At 37.3% G+C, this 22892-nt stretch overlaps 1 protein-coding gene across 3 annotated transcripts; it reads left to right on the top strand.

The window, feature by feature from the left end:
• Window positions 1-275: 275 nt before the first annotated feature.
• On the top strand, window positions 276-22742 carry LOC129904983 (mediator of RNA polymerase II transcription subunit 13). Of its 3 annotated transcripts, XM_055980393.1 has the most exons (24): window positions 386-465; window positions 736-871; window positions 5543-5616; window positions 5710-5849; window positions 5927-6013; window positions 7249-7336; window positions 7419-7502; window positions 7958-8035; window positions 8158-8237; window positions 9384-9462; window positions 9622-9933; window positions 10690-10749; window positions 10838-11096; window positions 12184-12435; window positions 13605-14993; window positions 15631-15904; window positions 15977-16109; window positions 17181-17268; window positions 17353-17431; window positions 17923-18218; window positions 19527-20631; window positions 20984-21112; window positions 21194-21355; window positions 21857-22742. In XM_055980393.1, the coding sequence occupies exons 2-24, from the start codon at window positions 848-850 to the stop codon at window positions 22462-22464; spliced, it is 5880 nt and encodes a 1959-aa protein (XP_055836368.1). In that variant the 5' UTR covers window positions 386-465; window positions 736-847; the 3' UTR covers window positions 22465-22742. The 3 variants fall into 3 exon arrangements, with proteins under 3 accessions (XP_055836367.1, XP_055836368.1, XP_055836366.1); XM_055980392.1 differs by lacking the exon at window positions 386-465 and adding an exon at window positions 276-378 and having other exon boundaries at window positions 20984-21355; XM_055980391.1 differs by having other exon boundaries at window positions 20984-21355.
• The last annotated feature ends 150 nt before the right edge of the window (window positions 22743-22892 follow it).

Below are 22892 nucleotides of genomic sequence, written 5' to 3'. Positions count from 1 at the left end.
CTTTACTAGAAATTTTTAAAATTGAAGTTGTGTAATGAAAGAAACTGGCATTTTATTAAAATTCTAAATATGGAATAGTTCGGAAGTTTTTCAAATTCATACTTCAACTTTACGTTTAATTCGTAGCGTCGATCAGTTTTTTTTATAACCAAATGGGTGGTGTAGCTCTATTACTTTGCGCAAATAAGTCCACTAGTTAGTTTGAACTTAAAATGTCTATTTAGTTTGAGCTTGAAATTTTTAATTAAATATTTTAAAAAATTAAGTAAATAGATAATTTTTTTTATTTTCTACTTAGGGTTTCTTCCAATCTCACAATTAATATTAGCATTTTACATCGCCTTTCATCAGATCTGTTTTTCTCTTTTATGTATGTAGGTGTGTATCTCCTTCATCTTTTGCCTGCTCAGTTCTTTGGGTTCTTCGTTTAATCGGTCGAATTTATTTCCTTTTTGTGTATCTTCGGTATGTTTTCGTATTTGAGCGAACTGAATTTGGGGATTTTTGCCCTTATTTTTTGGGGTCTAGACCACTGCTTTAGTGGCTTTAGGGTTGAGCCGTCCTTGTTGTTCGATTGCTCTAACATTAGCTAAAAGATAGCCTCAAGTAACATACAAGTAGTTGTTTGCTCTGCACTTGTCCTAGAAAGACTGAAAATTACTTTTTTTTTGATTTTCATTGAGTCCCTTCATCTTTGGTTTACAAACACTAATCCATTGTTTTATGTTTTGTTAGAAGGAACTGCAGCCCCTTTGTTGTGCAAGGAAATGCTTCGTGCCTTTGATACACGTCGTTTACCCTAAGATCCATATTCCAGAGGAGTACACGTGTTTACTTCGTCGTGCCGATGTGGACAAATGTGTTCAAGATCGTATGTTTCTTGCCTTCATATCCTTCTATGTCTCATTACTCCTCCCTTTGTTGTGATATTAGAATTTCTGTGAGGGTTAAGTTGAAAGTTTTTATGGCTGTTTTATCATTTTACTTGCTAAATCTTACAAGTTTGAAAGCCCTGATAATGAAATTGTGTTCATCTTATCAACCTATTTCTATGGAATTCACATAGCTAACTTAACATGCATTTTCTGAGTATATTTTTTCTTGGGATAGAATCCCACAATTGAACTACCCCCTCCCGAATTAAAAAGAAAAAAGAAGAACAAAGAGGCCCTCAGTTGCCTCCCTGACCTCTTCTTTCTCAAACATTTCTCCCCGACCTCACTGCACGTTCAAAGTTTCTTCTTCAGTTAGCAATTGCTGGACGATAAAAGAACTTCATATTTCAGTCTCTTTCTCTTTACTATCACACTCTCGTTTGCTTTCAGCTGATTTATTGAAAAACTTACTGCGTCCATGAGTTCCATTTTGTCCCTTTTGTTTTTGTTTTTTCTCCTCCAGTAAAATCCTTCCCTCCATTTGGAGTTCCAAAACTTGTTATCAATTCCCTCAACTTGTTCTTTTTCAGTCCATATGAGTTTCTTTGACTGACGGACAAAAAGACAGGATCCCTAGAATATGATGCCTTCACCACTGTCTCCCAGGTTCTGCAGGAAACTCTCAACTCTCTTCTCTGGGTAATTTGACTATATATACGCGGACCATGCACACCTAAGTTTTCATTGCGCTACCTTCTTTCTTGCATGATTAGATACATGATTGTGTTATGCTGCGTATTGGTGCCGGGCTCCACCTTTTTCGCTCTGTATTGCTATTGAACTTTATAATGGCTCCCGCCACTCATTTGGACTCTTATGTAAAAGAAAAAAAATTGACGGTTTCTGAAGGGACTGATTAATAAATAGTAATAATAAGAGCCTTATTATTAAATGGTTGTTGAGCATTCTTTTTCTTTTTTCTGGCAAAACCATATCAATTAGTGGATATATAAGTAAATCAAACAGAAGTCTTAGGTTGTCGAGGTTCGATGTTGACCAGTAGGAAGAATTGTTGAAGAGAAACCATAAAACTAAAGTGTAGTTAGCTGGGGAAAATGGTGCACCAAATCTGTTACCATATTACACACTTCTATGGTTGTACATAAGTACATTAGGGGCTTATGGGAGGAGTTCTATAATTTGGTAATATTGAAAGTTGGGGACAGAAGAAATATTAGATTTTCTGGTATATAAGTTTTAGAAGAAGCTTTGAGATTAGGAAGTGGAAGGTCATAGAGTTTATATGGAACTGGAATATGTTGAAGGCTCAACTTCAGCAGTAGATTCAGTGTGCTGGAAGAATGGGAAAGAAGTGAAGCTCACAGTGAGCTCTTGCTATGATCTGCTGAACAATCCTTCTGAAGGGAGAACACAAAAGCCCTGAAAATCCTATGGAAGAGCAAGGCTCCCCGAAAAGTAGCTCTGCATGGATCACAACACATGAGGCACGTCAAGACCATGACAACCTACAAAAAGGAAGGATAAATGTATAGCAGATGCTTTTTGTGGGTCAAAGAATGTGAAACCCATCAAACTTTTTTAATACTTATTGGAAAAAGCTTCTGGTAGATCTGGTGCTTGCTCTTGAATATATTTGGGATACAGTGTATTATGCCAAAATCAATGAATACTTCTAAAAACTGGCAGGTCAGAAGATTAACAAGGCAATGAAAATCTTTTGGAGTATGTTTCAGCATTGTATAATATGTAGTGTGTAGAATGGTCATAATCTTAGATTTTAAAGGGCCAACTTGAGGCTGTACATAACATAATGCATGTGCTCGTATTTTTTGCTTCTTTGGTATAAGATGAAGCCCTTCCTCAGACCCTTCATGAACACGAGAAGCTTTGTGCACTCCCCCCCCCCCCCCGCGCTCCTCTTTTTTTTTGCGAAAGTGTAACAATTGTATTATAGTAAAAAAGCTTACCCCCCCCCCCCTATGGGGTAGCTCAGATGAGAAAAGGAAAGTGCTTCTAGTTTCTTGGGAGAAGTAGTCTATGCCAAAGAAATTTGGAGGGGTTAAACATTAAAAGCTGCAGAAATTGGAATGTAGCTTCCATTGGCAAACTAGTTTGGAAACTGGCTATTAAAAAGGAACTGCTATGAGTGAATGCTTTGTATATGAAAGTTTATGGAACCATAAACCACCAGGAGGCTGTAGCTGGTACTCTAGGAAATTAAACTCACTCAAAGGTACAAATGGTGCATACTGCTTAACTCCAAATGCCAAGTATTCTGTTTCTAGTAGGGCTGGGCATAAATTCTGAAAAACCAAAATACCGGACCGAACCGAATTTTTTCGGTTTCGGTATTTTGGTTTTCTGTCCATATTTTCTTTAATTTCTGTTTTTCGGTTCGGTTTTCGGTAACACAATTTTTGTATTTCGGTATTTTGGTTAAACGAAATTTATGCACTACTATACATTGTACAATATGCATACTATATTAAGTCTAGACACTTTTATACATACTATACTATATTAGAAATTTACGCACTATATTGCTGCGGATTTCTGGTTAGTTCGTTTCTGATTCTGAAACAATTTTCTTAGATAATTGGTTCTTATAATGCACGAGTGGTGTTAGAGCTGTCATGAGTCTCAACTGATATTGAATATCCACACTTCAATGGGATGAACTTTAGGCTCTGGATATCAAGTATCAATCTCCTGGTTCTATATTTAGAAATCTTTATTGTTAGTTGATCTTCTTTGATCCATGTTTACACAGTTCTATTGAGTGAAAATGTGCATTAATAATAAAATAAGCTCTTTATACGATCAATACACAACATTATAGTAAACTCTTTCCTTTTGGCAACGAAAAATAGAAGAAAGGTTGGAAAGATTTCTTTACTTCTTAGGTGTAAACCTGAAAACATCTTTCGTGCAATAGTATATACTATATAGAATGTTAGTATCTGGTGGAGAAGTGGTACTGACTTATGTTTGCTAGAATTGTATCTGAATTATGATTAGTGCTCAAAATTCCAGTTTCTTGAATTTGCTCATGTGATAATATCTGTGCTTGCTTTGTGGAGAGAATCTTTGGTTAGTACACAATACACACACAGTTTTTGGTGGAAAAGTTTTGCAATCTTGTGCTACTGGCTTGTGGTTGCTAGAATTTTTTTATCTGGGTCACTACATGTTTACACCTTGAATCAATATTTCTTTCTTAATTGAAAAAAATAAATAGTGAAAGTTAAATAATTTTAATTTTAAGGGTTCTTTTTTTCATGATACGAGCTACCTATATATAATGTAGTAGCCATAGTGCTAAAAGTGAAAAGATGTTAAGTCAAATCATATTATAAGCTCCAAAGTGTGAAGTAAATATAATTTATTCTTTTAAAAAACAATGGTTTAATTTTCTTTGTTACTTTCAATGGTTCAATGCGTTCTTTCAAAATTCAATGCATTGATTTCGTTAATTAATTTCAAAAGATGGATAAGTAATTGGAAAAGTTACATTTAATGTATAATTATATGCCAGATTCATATGCTGCAGTAAAAAGTGTGTTCGAACTGTCATTTTCTACAACTATTGAGGAGCGAACATCAATTAGGCAATGAATTCATGGAGAATTGTAAAAGTTAGGTGGCTTAACAATGTGATGGATTAGACAAATTTGTAAGGAAAAATGCAAGCCAACCTGATTAGAAAAAGAATCTGTTCACTCTATATTAATTGTAATTAGAAAGCAAAATCTTATCGGAAATTAATATCGAATGAAGTTGAAAGTATCATCCTTGACCCATCTATTTTATCGGGGAGTTAGGTAAGGCCGAGGGGTTCATTCGAACCCTCTTTGACTGAAAAATTATACTATTTGTATATGGATAAAATAATTTTTGATGTATGTATAGTAGATGTCGAATCATAGCACCCCTACAATATTTGGGGTGCTATGATTTATCACACATGGAGGGCAAGGAACTGGAAACAATTCCAGGCCAAAGTTAGATAAAAAGGCTGCAAATATACAGATACAAAAAGAGGTTAAAGAAAGGATTGAACATATGACGAACTCGTAGATGTCTCTATTTGATTCAGCAGTTTTGTAGTTAGATAATGTTACTGAATTGGCAATAGAAATTTGTAACTAGATATTTTTCTCTTGGAGGCCTTAGGGAGCTTGGCACCCATCCTGGAAGGAGGTCTGTTTCTCTAGGGTGCTTACTAGGTTTATTTTTTGTTTGTTCAATGGTAATATTCACAGTTTATTGCCAATTTTTTTTGGAATCGATATCTACACAAGGTGCTGGTTCTGATCTTTCGTCCTGGTGCTCTCTTAAAGGTGCTCCCAAAAGTTTATCTCTCAGATTGATCTAAAACCCAGTTCATATATAATGAATGCAGTACCAATGTAAATTCCTATGCTGTTTGGGAAATTGATCAGTCCTCTAGATTTTTTACTTTTGAGGAACTCTCTGCTGCTTTGATGATATATCCTAACAAATATGTGGCTCTTAATGTGTTTTTTATGCCATTTGTACTGATTTTTCTGGAAGTACTGGCAAAGATTGTAGTATTGAACTATACCTGTAGTTGTGATGCTTATTATGATTGGATATATTTCCTCTGAACTCATATTATTTTGCAGGGTGGCTTACATCAAATATCTTGGTTTCAGTTTCTTCCTCATGAATCTGATGTTAACTCTCTGGTGGACAAGAGGTTTGCTATTTGAGCAGTTTAAAGTCCAATCTCCCTTGAAGGAACTACCTATAAATCATATTTAATTCTGTGTTTTTTTCGATCTGTGTAAAGGGTGAAGCTGGATAAGAAAGACGCTGCCACATGGCTCGTGATCTCATCGCATCTACAATTGCAGAAGGAAGGATTTCTCAGCACATGGACCAATTCTTTTGTTGGACCTTGGGACCCATCTCAGGGTCCTTACAACCCTGGTATAGATGGTCAGCAAAGAAGTTAAACAGTAAATCACTATTTAGTTGTTTAACTTTTGCTTGCTTTTAGTTTTCAGATGAGAAGATCAAGCTCTGGCTTTTTTCCCCTGGGCAACATGCATCTGTTGTTGAAAAGGCACAGTCAGCTGTATCCAAATTAAGAGGTATGTGATCATTAAATGATGCCACGAATATTGAAGGTCTAAAGAGGGCGTGCGAGGTAGACCTAAAATTACGTGAAGAATTGTCTTAAATTGCCTACAACTTTTAGGAATCAATGCGGGATTAGCCTGAAATAGAATACAATTGAAGCAAAGGATACATGTAAGCACTGCCAACTACTTAAGATTAAGAATTTAATTGTTGTTGTTGCACTTGTGACTTGACTTAGGTCATGTTAGGCCAAGTGTAAAATTTGGTAGGAATTGCACCAGTTATCCTCTTTGAGCACCCCTGTTTATAAAGCCTTGCCAATTCTTTTGAAGTATCTCAACTTTAGCGTAAAGAGGAAAATTTTGAAAAACTGCTTCTTCTTCTTCTTATTATATAATGCGTTGTGTTAGAGAGAGTCCCAAGAGTCAAAACATCAAGCCAATCAGCTTTTAGTCCTACTACACCAAGGCTATCTGCTGTGAGTCCCAAAACTTAGGAATTCAAGATGAACCAATACAATTCCACCCACATATCTTGTAATATATGCTAGTATTACGTAGTCGAATAAATTTTAGGAGATGTCAAACAACTCAAACTCTTTAATTAATGGTTTTGCTTGTGGTAAGGATCTTTTCCTTCATCTTTTTTTTTTTGCATAACTCTCCTCTATTTAGTGGTTTGTTTGTGGAAAGGATCTTTAACTCATCTTTTTTGCGTAACTACTTCTAATTAGTGGTGTATGGAATATATTAATACGACACGTTTATGTAACAAAAAGCAATGAGAAAAATCAACAATTACTCTGCAGCAAATTGTTTCTCCCAGTATTAATTTCTTCAGGTTTAAACTTGTCTGAAGTTTTATAAAGCTCACTCACTAATTTTAGATTCGCGAGACTGAAGTTGATTATTTATGCGGTTAAGCTTTAAAAGATTATATTACTCCAACTATTCCTTAGGGGTCCTAGATACGACTGTGACTAGCCCCCAAAATTTAGAGAACCTCCAATTTTAGAGAACTGGGGATTTGTGTTAAGAGACATGTTACTTGCCAATATTTATGGGCCTGAATAGAGTGGAATACACAAACTCCTATCACTGGTCCAACTAGTTTGGGATTGAGGCATTGTTGATGGACTGATTAACCCGTTGTCATTGTTTGTTATGAGTTGCACTTGACTCTCAACCCCCTTTTTGTTTTGTAGTGTACGTTGCTTCTATAATCTTCAACTATCTTTCTGTTACAGTTCTGGCATCAGGTCTCTGGGTGGCTCCTGGAGATTCAGAAGAGGTTGCTGCTGCGCTATCTCAGGCCTTAAGGAATTGCATGGAAAGGTAATGATTATTATTTTTACGTGCTTAGAGTTTCAGCGATCTATTGTTTATTTACTTGTAAATATGCTACTTTATATGACAGAACGCTCAGGGGACTTTCATATGTTAGATATGGAGATTTATTTACAAAATACCGTCCATTTTCACAGAATGAAGAGTTGTTCAGGTATATTTATCAATACTTACATTATTTGTTGGCCTAAGTGGTTGAACAACACGTAAATTAAGAAAAATGATTTTAGTATGGGTTTACAGCTTTCTTTGTTAGTGTATTATCTTCATCAACCAATGTAGTCGTTCTATTTTATGTACTGTTACAAGTCTGAGAAACAATTCTTTCCAGTATTTTCTGGGTATGACACTTGTATCAGCTTTTATCTTTTTTCTTGGCCTAGTTCATAAGCTGCCTGGAATTCATTTTTTTTAAAAATTGGGTACTTATCATAGTCTAAGTGTTATTTGTAGCATTATTGGTCTCCTTAATGTACGTTAGTCGCTGAAGTTATTCTTCTGGCATTCCAAAAGGGAGATTGTATCTTATGTGGTGAATAAGCCAGGAATCCAGTTTTATTATGGTTAGCTCCTACATCTGTCTAATTTGTAATCGGTGCTTTTTTGAAGGAAGGGGCAGCCAGTGGTTGAGTTCGTATTTTCTGCTACCGAAGAGGCTATCTTTGTCCACGTTATTATATCTGCAAAGTAAGTTTGATTGGCCCGTGATTACATTCTAAATTTGAGAGAGGGGCTGAAATCTATCCTTCTGCTTGACAATCTCTTATTGGCCCCTGTAATAAGTTTTTATTCTTCATACCTTTCTCTAGGCATATACGAGCACTTTCAAGTGGTGACATTGATAAAATATCAGAGAATACATCTAATGTCTCTGGTGAGGGGCTTCCAGGTTGGTTTCTTTTCAGAACCGAGTGCATTTACAGACAATTAAAGGCTTGGATGTGAATTTTGTTTATCACCCAATAGGTTCTTCCAGAACCTGTGCAATTCTTGCTATCAATAAACTGGTAACCTAATGGATTAGAAGAAGAGCTGAAGAAACAAACTGATCCTAAATATAGATTCTTGTAGTAGTGCTAAACATTAAAGGAAATTGGGCATAAACCCAGTGGCAAAACATGCATATTGTTGTTGCACCCCATTATGTGATCTTACATAAAATTAGTTTTAACGCCTTCAGTGTTGTGGAGAGTTGCACATTTTTGACTTTTTATTTTGTTATTTTGATTACTTTAATTTGCAAAGTCTGCATTTGTGGATTGGAGTAATCCCTTGATTTCTCTTGGTTTTTAGTCAATTTGTAGACTCGACAATAATGACCTCCTGAATTTCAGAAGGCTCTACAAATTTCTAAAAATTGATTCATGACGTGCAAAAGGAGCAAAGATGTGGGTGGTGAGGTGGGGTTGTGACTTTCTGTTCTGTGAAGGTTGTGACACATATCATTTAGGATCAAATCTTCAGTATTGTTTATACGCGATGCACTTTTCTGGCGGCGGCACAACTTTATGGCTTGTGAGTTTTGAAAAGTGCTTGAAACCTAACAAGATAGATATCTTCTGTATACTGGATTTTGCTTAAATGATACAATATGATTAAGCTATAAATTTGGTCCTCTCAAGAATGTGTGTTAACCGTCCTGAAATTGTAAGTTCTTAGCAACATGGTCAGCAACATGTTTCTTTTTTGATCAGGTAAGATAGAGTTTCATTAATGGAAGCACCCAGAGGATGCAAAAGTAGTTTTCCAAAAAGATAGTTCTCCCTATAAAGTATTGGTCAGCAACATATTTCTTATTAGCGTGTAAAAAGATGGGTTAAAGAAAATTCACATTGTTGTTGGTCTATTTATTGTTTAAACGAACTCTACCAAAGTCCAAAAGTATGAGCTCTTACTCATACATCAAATTTCAACTTAGTTTCAACCAATTAAAAGCCTTTTGACGCGCATCGCTATGCTCCTGAATTGTTAGGTATACGTTTTAATACACAATATTCATGGTATACTGATATTTTCATTTTATCCCCTTTTCCAGTTATTGTCTCACCTCACGGAATGCGTGGGAGGCTTACTGGATGCTGCCCAGCTGATCTTGTGAAGCAAGTGTATCTCAGGTCAATTTTGCCCCTCTATTTCCTTCTTTTCTGGGTTGTGTTTAATTCCATCCTTCTCTCTTCCGCCTTCTCTTGTTTTGTGAACAAAATTCTTTCAAAGTGATAGAGCTCGTCTTAATGTGGCTCCTTACTGTGATTCATATTTGACTTGCCAAGCAGTTCTGGCAAGTTTAGTGCTTCAAACGGTATTGTTGGGCTACCATGCAATGTTTCTCAATCTGGTCAACAGCTTAAGGGACAGAATTACTATGTTGAAGTTAACCTTGGTTCCACTGCACCGGGAAACAACAATATTCAAGAAATTTCAAATGTACAGAATAATTCATCAAGGCCTACCATAACAGAAGCTTCTGCAATGGCCAATGTTCAGAGTAAAATACCAGATAACTGTGGAAGAGTGCTTATTTACCCGCCCGAGGCTGTTCTTGTCCCAGTGGTGCAAACAGCATGTGCTAGATCATCTCTAAAAAGGTAAATTTGTTAAATTCTTTTTCTCTCCTTCCCTTTTTTTGTGATTAAGTTTGCATATAGCTGATGTGGGAAGGTTTCATTCAACTAGTTACCGATTATAACACAGATTACACTTCTAAAAAAGGATCATAGTAAACTAGTGTACTTTCAATCCTGTTGAAGGTCTGTCAATGGAGTGTTGGAAGACAGGTCACAAATCTGCGACCTTCCACATCAATGACAGAAAATTACTATTTTTAATCTGACCAGACAACTATTCCATCCCCTACAATAGGTTCCGTCTCTTTACATATGTTTTGAGACTCAGTTTGAGTGGTTGATGGATTATGGTTAATAAGTTATTTCAGGAAGTCTTTATATGAGCTTTCTACTGTGTTAGGATATGGTGAAGCCCAAGTTTCTATGCCGGAATCTCTTCTGTTGATCCAATCAGTAAATACTGGGATTGGGATTATTGCGCAAACTGAAACTTGGCTGATTATTTTAGTGTTTCTTTTGCTTAGTTGCTTTATTCTTGATCCCTTACTGAAGATCAAGCTAACAATTTTTATTTCTTTTTGAAAGTGGTAAGTTTGACAAGCTCGCAAATTAATATATAGTAAATCCATGCATGTGACTATTTACTCAAAAAAGTGCATATTAGTGCTGTTTGTGTTGACTAGGGCGCGTTTTTAGTTCAAACTTGCTTGAGAAATATTTCATTTTCCCCCCTAAAGTGTTCTGAAAAAATTACACATTCTTATGTTTTATTCACAGATTCTGGCTGCAGAACTGGATTGGGCCCTCATTGTCCTTTACATCCTCCTTTATGCATTGGTACTCCCAGCTTATTCTTGTTGGCAGTTCATTCCATATCTTTTTTGGTTAAACTTGCATCTCATACATCTAATCCACAATATTGCAGTTTTGATTTTCATAGCGATGCCAAAGTCAATTCGATGGATGGTTCTTGGCTTGATGCAAATGTCATACGCTCTAATCGGCATTATAACAGTAGCAGTAACAGCAATAGTAGTAGTGTTAGCAGCATAAGTACCTCTTCTAGTGATAGTGATTACAAGACCTCAGGAACTGGTGATCTTGAAGCAGATGCTGATTCTTTGATGTGTAGACAGTCTGGATTATCTTCTTTGGATCAGTCTCAAAATGACAATCTTAAGACGGTGTGCTTCTTGTATCAATTGAGTTCTCTCTATAATTTGTATCTGTATGGACTGTGTGCACCATCTTATATTTGAATGTGTAGTCCTTGATTCGATCTTAACTAATATAACTTGCTATGACTAGTGATCTGAAGACTATTCTTATAAAGACTTGCTATCTCCTGGTTTTGAATTTTTTTTCAAAGAGGTACATGTATATAAAGATGTAAGTCTTGTCTGTCCTTTTTTTGAGAAAGGTAACCATTTGTTTAAAATCTTGTCTATCATTTAAGAATCCATCATATAGGGCTTTGCTTTCTCAGAGGATAGCGTGTAAAGCGGGACCTAGATCTCTAGCTAACTGTAGCAAGTAAATTAAGAACTTTTGGTTAGCTTTCTTCTATTTTTCACTTTTATATTATTTACTATGATGATGATATGAAATGAGCTTAAGCGAAGAAGTGGGGATTCATATACCTGACCCCAACTTGTTTGGGACTGATGCATAGTTGTTGATGTGGTTAGCTTCCTTTTGATATCCCAAGCTGTTGAAACTGGACTTGACCAGCAGGTGCCCGGACCCAATAACTTTGGCTCGAACCCTATATATGTGTCAAAAAATCCATAAAATAAGTACAAATAATAGATTTTGAATCCAGTAAATCAAATGTTCCAAGGTAGAACCCAAAACACGAACCCATAGTGTTCATATCCTGGGTCTACCTCTTATAATTTTTTGCTTGAATTTTTTGGAAGGACAAAGGAAGTTCAAAATAGGAAACCATTTTCCTTAAGTTTCCTACTTGTAGGTTAAAGCAAAGTCTCCTGCAGGAAAGTTTTGCATTGCTTTTGGCACTAGTTTCCTGTTTACTAATCGCACAAAACAATGCAAAGAAGTCTACAATCCACACTTCCCTTTTCGATTGTTGGCAACCAAATGTTACCTTGGTGCTTCTCTTCTTGTTTGTTACTAAAAACATGCACAATTCCAGTTATCTATAATGATAGCATGTGTTAAGTGTTCTTTTGTTCTTCTCCACTTGATTCTTATGGTGTGTGTTTTTGTTTAAAAGAATTGGCAAATATAACATTTCAAGTTTCTTTGCAGGGCTTTAAGAGGTCGCGAACTGGGATTTCTGAGTCATTTAGTCAGGGAGGAGCAGTGATGAATCCATCAACAAGTGATTATGCCTCAATGGAAGTTAATAATTCTGCAATTACTGAAGGAAATGATCAGAGTGGGCTTCAGTGGGGTTGGGATGATGATGATAGAGACGCAGGGATGGATATTCAGGCACTTCTCTCAGAGTTTGGAGATTTTGGTGACTTCTTTGAGAATGATGCTTTGCCATTTGGAGAGGTAGTTATATTGTCCACGGATGATAAATCGTGATCACATCATCTCCATCCTATATGTTACGAGTCTTGTCAAGACCTTGATAATTCCTCAACTTTAAAACATACAAATTATATCTCAAAATCTGAGAATTGTCAGAATTTAATGTAATGAAATTGATGGGCTTACACTGGGTATGTTTTTGTTGTTGAAATTGCTGGGCTTATTTTTGTGAATCTGCCAGCCTTTTTGTATCAGATAGAAGGCTGTGCTAATCTATGAAACTGTGGAAACCCAAGCACTTTTCTCAGGTGTAGGAATGATTCAGTAATTTCATCGCAAAAACTCAACTAGTTGATTCCTTAGTGGATATTTATATACAAGACTGAATGAAATGGTCGCAATTAAACACTGGATCCTCGGAAGGATAGTCTTATTAATCCTTTTTTTAAATTCTAGTGGAAGGTCAATTAAACCTATCCCACTTAGAGAGCTCATTTATTTGATTTGCATCCTGAAGGAAAGTGGTTTCTCATTTTCTCTAATACTGGGGTGGAGGGGCATCCCTCTTGGAGCTGATCATATAATAGAGACTCCATGAGTCTGATGATTGTAAGCAAGTGTATCTGGCTACCATAGGAGAACAGTTTCGTTTTAACTAGGAGTTGCTTCTCTTGTTTTTCCTTCTGATATAATGTCCAAAAGATTAATCACATACTTTATTTCTTGCAATCAGTTACTGTCTTTTTTCCTGAAATGAAGTATTATGATATGAGTTAATCTCAAGTGTACTAGCTGCACACAGGGTGTTAATGTAGGTCAAGAACTATCTAAATACGATTCATTTTTTTTTGGTCGAGAAGAGAGTGCATAATCATGCCCCTGTGGGAGATATCAATTCTACATATAACTTGTGTACAGATTTGAAATAGTTGAACTGCTTCAAAATATTTGAATGCACTGCTGTTTGGGTGTAAGTTATTAATTGGAGGTTTGGATGTTAATTCATATAAGAGATGAATGCGCTGTTTTTCTGGATGTTATGGAACTATTAATAAATTGGATTTAAGTTAATGGCTAATAAATGCCTGCATCTTGCGAGATGAATCCAAGTTACCCTGATGTAGTAGATATTCTTCTTCTTTTGCTTTCCTCTTCAGCAAATGAACTGATTTCTCCTTTTATTCTTGAAGCCTCCAGGAAATGCAGAGTCTCAGGCTCTTATGTTTCCTGCAGCAGATAGTGTGGAAGTTGGTAGCAGCCCCTGTCCTTCGATGATGGATGTGCAAGATCAGGTTCTTTTGCCAGTAGGTTTTTCATCCTTTGATAGCTTTAATCAACCACAACCTCCAGCAATTCTGGATGATTCACTGAGCAAACATCAGGAAGTTATAAAAAGTGCTGCAGTTGCTAATCAAGTAAACAGTGCTTCAGCATCTATTGGTGGTGAATTCAATCACTTAATTAAAGCTGAAGCTCTCATGTCATTCGCTCCAGAGTATGGAGCAGTTGAAACCCCTACAGGGGAGAACTCCCATTCAATTTTCAGGAATCCCTATGTTCCGAAGTCTCGGGAAGTGGAGACTGCGAATTCAAGCTCAAATAGCTATGTCTACTCAGCAACCCCACCTTTGTCAACTTGCTTTGATGCATGTGAGGAGAAGTCCGGTGCGACTGTAAACCTCAAAACAGGTACCGGAAGACATGATACAAGCTCCATTGTTCAATCAAAGAAATATTACACTCATATTGAAAGTGGAAAAGAGAAAAACGACGATAAGTTATCTGGTTATGTACGTAGTTGTGTTACACGTGAGACTCAAGTAGCAGAGTCTCCATTTTCTGGTTTGAATTCGACAAATTCTGTGAAATATATCCACAATAAAACTGATAAAGTCAGTGAAGAGCTACTAAAAGCAGGCAGCTCTGGTCAATCAATAAAAACTGTGCTAGCAACAGAAGTTGAATGCCTTATGTGCCAGGCATTTATGTGTAAGATACGGCATACACTGTTATCTTCAAGCGGCTGTCTTCCTGTAGGCATGAGCAGGATGTCAGGGAGTACCAGTAGAAGCCAGTCACAAGGTGAAACAGTGGTCTCTGTGGACAATATGTCAAGCAAATCTGAGATGAAGAAGAAAGAAATAATACCAGTTAGGATAGCTGGTGATATTGATGGAGGATTACTGGATGGGACCCTTAATGCACCAGTTGGTGTGTGGCGCACTGTTGGAGTTTCTAAGGGAATGAAGCAACCAACAGCTGGTTTAGAATCTTGCCACTCTGTTCAGCATAATTCTTTCATTGAGGATAGTGTGCTAGCTTATGGGCTAAGGCAACCGCTTCAAGAACTCCTAGATGGGATGGCTTTACTTGTGCAGCAAGCTACATCTTTTGTTGATGTTGCACTAGATGCCGATAGCAATGATGGTTCTTATGGTTGGCTCGCACTGCAGGAGCAGTGGAGGCGTGGCTTTTCATGTCGACCATCCATGGTTCATGCAGGTTGTGGGGGAGTATTGGCTTCCTGTCATTCGCTGGATATTGCTGGTGTGGAGCTTATTGATCCACTTTCAGCTGATGTAAGCTTTTGTTTTTAAGTAGAAGCATATTCTTAGCCTGCTTTATCTACTACCCTAGGCTACAGTGGCTTGTTTGTACTTGTGGTGTGAAGTCTCGTGAGAATGCAACAATACCACGGATGACCTGTTACTCATCATTGTGATGCTGTGGATAGATTGGGGTGTGCTCTCTGATAATCTTGAGGAAAAGAACAGTTAAATGAGATTTTCATAAATATCCTTGAGTGTAGCTGCATGGAGATGAATGAATTGCAGTCTGCTTATCCGTGTATTGTCATCTCAGTTCTTTCCTCTTGATGAGGGTGATTACTTTTTATCAATGACATATAGTGTAGAAATTTGTTATTTTCTTTAATAGTTCTATCTCCCCAACGTATAGTTTTCCTTTTTATTAAATTTAGGTGTCACATTTGTTAGCATCTGAGTTAAAGGGCAGTTCTTCCTCAATTGTGATTTTGTTTCTTCTTCTTCTTCACATTGATTAGCATGTGATTGCTCTTATTGTAGCTTCCATGGTTTAACACCTGAAACAAATTGTAGTTTGAATGGTCAGAAGATGCATTTTTGCACATTTACATATCTTTGGGTTTCTCTCTCCTTTCACAACCATACTTAATATGGAAACCTCTACATACAGGTTCAGGCATCATTTACCCTCACTCTGCTGCAGAATGATATAAAAGCAGCTCTGAAATCTGCTTTCAGTACTATGGAAGGTCCTTTATCTGTTGTTGATTGGTGCAAAGGTCGCAGTCAATCAAATGATGGGGGAATATCTGGTGACGGTTTTTCTGCAGAGTCCACTGCAAGTGCAAGTGAATGTCGAGATTCTTCAAGTACCGTATCATTGTCTGTTGGAGATCCTATAAGTCCATCTCAGTCCTCTGCTGGTGGATCATCTAGTTTCAGAGGTATGAATTATTATGGTCATACTGTCACTATCCCACAATGTGTTTTTTGATAAATTCGTTTTTTTTTCTCAGATGGAATTAGGGTGGATGAGGCAAGTGAGCGACGATTAAGCCAAGACACTTGTCTATCAGAGTCGGAGCAGCTACCAGGCTCAAGGCTTAGGCCAACACTGGCTGCAGTACCGTATCCTGCTATACTTGTTGGGTATGTTTTTTATACTGAACTTGGTTGATCCTTATCCATTCCTCTTTCTGGATTAGTGAGCATTACAGGTTGTGTTTACTCCATATTTCTAAGGTAGTAAATTTCTTTATTTTTCATATGCTGGTCTTATTTACCCCTGCTTTGCTATGAGCAATCTCTATAAGAAAGGCATGGCCTTTTTTGTTGTGAGATACTTTTTATTCTGTGATATTTAAAGTTGACTTCCATAGAATCATTGCTTATTTAATCGCTTACCTTGTTGTGCTGCAACTTTTTGGAGGGACTTCAATACCGAAGTCCAGATGTCCGCTCTGGGATTGCTTTTCCAAAAATGAATATTTTACTCTGTGCATTAGAGTTTCTCAAATAACACCTCCCAGTTCTGTAGTTTCTCTTATCTGCTTTATGATATAATTTCATAAATCACTTTTCGGTGTTTTCCTTTTAATATCAACGAGTGTCAGAACGACAGATAGAACCTCCTAGTGATTGTCTCATGAATTTGGAATCACCAACTTGAGTATTACAAAATGCAGGACCTTACTGCCTTGCCATGAAATGTTTCCACTATATCCTCTTTTTTGATTGACATATTAGGTTGATATGAAGTCAGCTTCACAACAAGCAGGTTCAACTTGTGCACTGCATAAATTAACTATTTTGATGTAAACTCCTTTCACTACTTTCTTGTATTTTTTAATTTTGTGTTCACAATACAGTTTGGGATTGAGGCGTAGTTGTTATTGTTGTATTTCGTATTCACAATGGGTGTGTGTGTGTGTGTGCGCAATATAGCTCTACAATTGTAACCACTTACTAGTTCTAGAACTTTTTAATGGATTACTTTTAAGGCTTCAACCTTGATTACTCAATTAAATAAAAGCATGATGGAGCTGCATTTGGTTGTCCTATTCACTTTTAATGTAAAGGGCTCACTGATCAATACAAAAACAAGTGTAGAGGACTTCCCAGACATTGTATTTGTGATATTAAATTTATTTGGACTACTTTTTCTTTTTCTGGCCTTAATTTGCTACTTTAAGGTAGAAATAATGTCTTTTGACATTGCAGATATCAAGACGATTGGCTTAAGACATCACCTAGTTCTCTTCAGTTCTGGGAAAAAGCACCTTTTGAGCCTTATGCAATGCCCAAGCATGTAAGTTTTTTAACATCTTCAGGCTGTTCTCTTGCTTACTCCTCAACTATTATTTTTCCTTGACCATTTTCCCAACATTTTCAGATGACATATTATGTTGTCTGCCCAGACATCAATGCTCTAACAACAGCTGCAACTGATTTTTTCCAACAGCTTGGAACTGGTTAGTATTCTTAAGTGTCGTGTTAATCGGAAGATAGTATATTGGTTACATCTGTGTTACTGAAAATAATATAATTGATGATTTGTGTTTTAAGAAGATAAATATTCAGGAATCCTATAATAAGCGTAAATCTGCACTAATTTCACAAATTAGCCTGTTCATGTTTAATGTTGCTGCATTTTATAGCTCAATCTGCACGTCTCTTTCATTTTGAAGATGTGGACAAGTGACTAATTTCAAATCATGGTCTTTTTAATTGCACGAAAGATGAAATCAGTGTTCGAAATATGATATTGAATTAATTAGGAAAAAGAGATCAAATTATGTCTTGTTAAATCCAGCTTCGAAACTGTTCTTGACATAGAAATTGGTAGTGGTATGTTTGGGCCATGAAATTTTGTTACGTGATGTTTTTTGAATGATTTATCCGCAGTCCAATAAACTGTCAGTTCCAATTTCTTTTTTTGATTGACTATGCTTTTCTCTTTTAGTTTATGAGACATGCAAACTGGGAACTCATTCGCCTCAATGTATGGGAGATGAGATGGAGATAGATTCCGGCAAGAATGCATCTTCTGGTTTTGTTCTGATTGATTGCCCCCAGTCAATGAAGATAGACAGCAGTAGTGCATCTATGCTGGGATCAATCAGTGATTACTTTCTGTCCCTTTCCAATGGATGGGATTTAGAAAGCTATTTGAAGTCTCTCTCAAAAGTTCTCAGAAATTTAAAGCTTAGTTCATACATGACCATGAACCCGAAAGAAGGAAGTACTGGTCCATGTACAGTAAGTTGTGATCCTCTTTGTTTGTCTTTTTTTGTTCCTTTTCAGCTTTTCTACTTTCTCCTCTCTATCTCGCTTTTGTTCTCTTTCTTTTCCCTCTTTTTTTCTCTATAGTACTAAAACTGAAGATGCATCATTAAAGTGAACTTGTTGAGTCCGTCATCGATTGGTGGAGATAATTGATTTTAGATGTTAGGCAGTTTACCACTTTCTCTTGGTAAGGGGACATTTTTGTATACTTAACCTTCTTTGGCAAAGCCAAAGGGGAAGAATAGATTAATCGAAGAGAGTGATTCCGTGTTAATTTATTGGCACATGTACTTCATAAGTAATTTTACGTCTGGATTAGAGAATGCAAAAGAAAAAACTAGAAAGTACAGTCAAAGTAGAACCTTTCCCACTGCCTTTGGTGCCTCCACTACATAGCTGTTTGTTTTACTATGATTGGGCTTAACAATAATGTTTATGATACCAAACCTGGGGGTTGGGGAGCTGGTAAGTTGATAGTGAAAGATTGACTTGCACAATGACCTGGTGTGCTATGATACCTGAGGCTAGTGAAACACTCACTAGTTGGATTAAATAGAATAAGGGTCATTCATATATGTTTCGTCTTAGATAGGGATCAATATTTTATAATAAGATACATCTGTTGAAGGGATTAGTCAACTTTAAAAGTGATAAAAATCTAAAGTAGAGCAGCAGCAGAAGTGATTGGATTCACTAGACATGCCAATAGCTCAGAAGTTTTCTCTATATAAGAATTTATTCCAAGTTCTGACCAGTTCAAAGTTTGAGAAGCTCGAGTAATACACACATTTTTTTTCCGGGAAAAGAGAATGAGGTAACTCTGGCTAATGCTAAATGACTCTTATACTTCTGGTTTAATTTCTGAAGCAATAATTATTGATAGTTCTCTTTTTTCTTAGTTTAGGATATCTACTTATTTCATTATTTTTGTCTTTGAATACCCTGATATATCTTTACATATCAACTTTTATGCCGTATCAGTACAATATAATGGCCTTGAATGAGAATTCGACGTGCTGTTCTGCTGGGACTTGGGTCCAAATGGGGCGGAAATAGATAATTGGAATTCATATAGCCTACCTAACTAGTAGGGTAGTTGTTCTTGGGTTATTTTCTGTGCTGCGATTGTTGCATCCATAGTTGCAAATCCTTAGAATAACTTATTCTCAAAAGAATAAATCTTAGGAAAAGAACATAGAATATCGGATCTAAGCAGAGTATTATATGTTAAGGTAGTTTAGAGAAGCTTATATCTTATTGTATATTTGAATGTCATATCAGGTGGTATACGTGGTTTGCCCTTTCCCTGAGCCTCTTGCGGTTCTACGGACGGTGATTGAATCTTCTATTGCTGTTGGATCAGTGGTTCTTTCTTCAGATAAAGAGAGGCGATCTACGCTGCACAATCAAGTCGGGAAGGCCTTAAGTTACTCAGCAGCTGTGGATGAGGCACTCTCAAATGTTTTAACTCTTTCTGGGTTTTGTATCCCTAAGCTGGTATTGCAGATTGTCACTGTTGATGCAATTTTTAGGGTTACAAGCCCTGCTCTGAGTGAGCTTGTCATACTGAAGGAAATTGCTTTTACAGTTTATAACAAAGCCCGCAGAATATCTCGAGGGTCTTCCAGTGACATGGTTCAGTCGTCATCCATGCCCGGTAGATCTCATCCAGGCCTGATGCAAATGACTTCCCCAGTTCCAGGGATGTGGAAGGACTGTGTTGGTCCTCGAGGCATAGGACCTTCCCTTCAGAGAGAGGCTGACCTTGATGCAAGCCTAAGGCCTGGTAGTTGGGACAACTGGCAAGCATCAAGAGGGGGAGGTCTCGGATGTGAGCCAAACAGACTCGGGGATTATTCTTTCCAAGATGAAATTCGTTATCTGTTTGAGCCCTTTTACATTCTTGCTGAGCCAGGTTCATTGGATCGTGGACTGTCATTTCCGATGTCGGGTAATCCAATGAATGAATCTTCAAAGCTTTTGTTGGATGATGGTACAAGTGGAAGTTTTATGCAGAGTTCAGCTTCTTCAGGTGGTGGAGACGCTGGACTGAACACTCAGTCTGAAACATCTGTACCAGATGGTTTTGGATCTGCACATCAAAAATCACTTCCAAGCCTGCATTGTTGTTATGGTTGGACTGAGGATTGGCGCTGGCTGGTGTGTATATGGACAGATTCCAGGGGAGAACTGCTTGATAATCATATATATCCATTTGGGGGAATAAGTAGTAGGCAGGATACGAAAGGTCTGCAATCTTTGTTTGTGCAAATTCTGCAACAAGGATGCCAGATACTTCAGGCATGTCCACCTGAGGCTGCCATTGCCAAGCCTAGGGATTTTGTCATTGCTCGTATTGGATGCTTTCTTGAGCTTGAATGCCAGGGTAAACATTTGTCATCAATATCTGCTGCTTATTGTCTACTTTTGTTACATCATGATACTCATTGGTGTTGAATTTTGATGAAACTGACTTGCTGTCTCCACCTTTAATTCTGACAGATTTTCAGCTGATCTATTTGTCATTCTTTTTTGGTTTGGCTGTGGAACACAAACAATTTGATTCTAATATATCTGCGTGAGATAAGATTATATGTCACTTTGATGAATGTCTTGAGAAAGTGTAGTCTTTATTGGCTTTGTTTTAACTGACTAAAATGAAGTTTCTGCTTGAGTTATCATATATCTGTAATGTTGCTGAAGTTGCTTTTCTTATTAATGCAATTTTCTGGACGCAGAATGGCAGAAAGCCCTGTATTCAATTGGGGGATCTGAGGTGAAGAAATGGTCTCTGCAGCTAAGGCGATCTGTGCCTGATGGAATGACTGCAAGTAGTAATGGGACATCCTTGCAGCAACAGGAAATAGGTCTGATTCAAGAAAGAGCACTTCCTTCCTCCCCTAATCCATTGTACAGTCCTCACTCAAAGGCTTCCTCTTTCATGAAAGGTGGCTTAGGTCAACCATCCACAAGGAAGCAGTTAATTGGTGGACAGGGTGTAGCGGACAACTCCAGGGGCTTACTTCAATTGGTGCAAAGCATTAGTTTTGTCTCGCTTTCTATTGACCATTCCTTACAGCTTATGTTTCAAGCGGACTCAACAAGTCATGGTAGAATTCCTCTTTTCCCTTTTCCTTTTTTTGGTTTTTCAGATTCCCTGTTCTCTGATTGAGTTGACTCTACTTTGGCTTTCTTATGGATTCTCTTATCTAACAACATGGACTGTAAAGGAGATACTATTTCTAAATACTTGACCAATAAGAGATTAAATGGATTAGGCTACTTGTAAGCATAAAATTCTTTAAGATACACTCATGGGGGGGATTGTTTCTCTAGTTGGAGGTGTTGAAACTTGGAACTATATTTTGAGGAAGTCAAGGGAGTAAACCTAGGTTAAGGAATTGTGGTTGGGATACGTGTTACCAAGGGAGTAAAGTGGGATAGGGTAACCATAGCGCTTCTGTGTAGGGTTCCTCTTTTGGTGTTGGTGGTGTTGGGCTTACCATATGAAAATATCCATTGAAAAATGGTTTCTTTGGATTTGTCATCAGTTCATATTTTTATGCCTGGTTATTTCTTTTTCATACTTATGTATGGTGTAAATTTTGCAGGGACAAGTCAAAGTAGTGGCCTTATGAGCCAGCCAGGTTATCTTGAAGGTTATACGCCAGTTAAGTCCCTTGGTTCTACGTCTACCTCCTACATTCTAATTCCGTCTCCCAGTATGAGATTCCTACCTCCTGTCAGTCTTCAGCTTCCCATTTGCCTTACTGCTGAATCACCACCACTCGCCCATCTTCTCCACAGCAAGGGATGTGCCATTCCCCTTTCAACAGGTTTTGTGGTTTCAAAAGCAGTACCTACCATGAGGAGAGATGTGAGGACCATCTCAAAAGAAGAATGGCCCTCAGTTCTTTCTGTCAGCCTCGTTGATTACTATGGTGGCAGCAACATCATCCAAGAAAAGTTTTTGAAGGGCGTTGGTAAGGTTGGGGGAAGGGGTATAGGCTCGGAAACAAGAGACGTTCAAATAGCGACTCACTTGATTCTTGAGAACATAGCTGCAGAGCTCCATGCTTTATCATGGATGACTGTAAGTCCGGCATACTTGGAGAGAAGATCTGCTTTGCCTTTTCATTGTGACATGGTATTAAGGCTTCGAAGGCTGCTTCACTTTGCCTTCGAAGTTTCTCGGCAACCTGAGAAAAGCCAAGTTTAGGATATGTGAAAATTGCAGCACACACACAAAACTTGTTCAAGCCGTCCATCTTGTGAGCTTGGGTCTTTCTTTCACTGTAGAGACGACTGTAAACACAAAATGCATATACTAGTTCTCTGGAAGACATCCTTTCTGAGAAGTGTTATCTTGGGATAAATTAGTAGTAGGATATTAGATTGTTATTTTGTACATAATGTTGTGTAAACTATCACAGGGTTCCAAAGAGAGTTAAGTAAATTCTTTTGCCCCTTTTAAACATTCCAGGGCACTTGAGTTAATTTAGTCTTTGAAAAATGTAGTGAGTAAATATATTTAAGATTCTATTAATTAATAGGGGGCAAAATGGTAAACTCATTATATCAATCATTGTTTTCTTAATAGGTTGTATAAAGTCAATATTTGATAAGTAAAAGGGGACGGAGTATTAG

The sequence above is a fragment of the Solanum dulcamara genome, chromosome 10, assembly GCF_947179165.1.
Source record: "Solanum dulcamara chromosome 10, daSolDulc1.2, whole genome shotgun sequence".
Lineage (NCBI taxonomy): Eukaryota > Viridiplantae > Streptophyta > Magnoliopsida > Solanales > Solanaceae > Solanum > Solanum dulcamara.
The sequence above is the reverse complement of the archived record's forward strand: the minus strand, read 5'-3'. Positions and strand labels throughout refer to the sequence as shown.

What these genes read in the sequence shown, in the direction of transcription:
- LOC129904983 (XM_055980392.1), top strand. Translation starts at nt 848, where the DNA reads ATGTGGACAAATGTGTTCAAGATC. An exon ending in AACTCTCTGGTGGACAAGAG is followed by an intron (nt 5,617 to 5,709) that starts GTTTGCTATTTG and finishes ATCTGTGTAAAG; the next exon opens with GGTGAAGCTGGATAAGAAAG. An exon ending in TCTTGAGCTTGAATGCCAGG is followed by an intron (nt 20,632 to 20,983) that starts GTAAACATTTGT and finishes TTCTGGACGCAG; the next exon opens with AATGGCAGAAAGCCCTGTAT.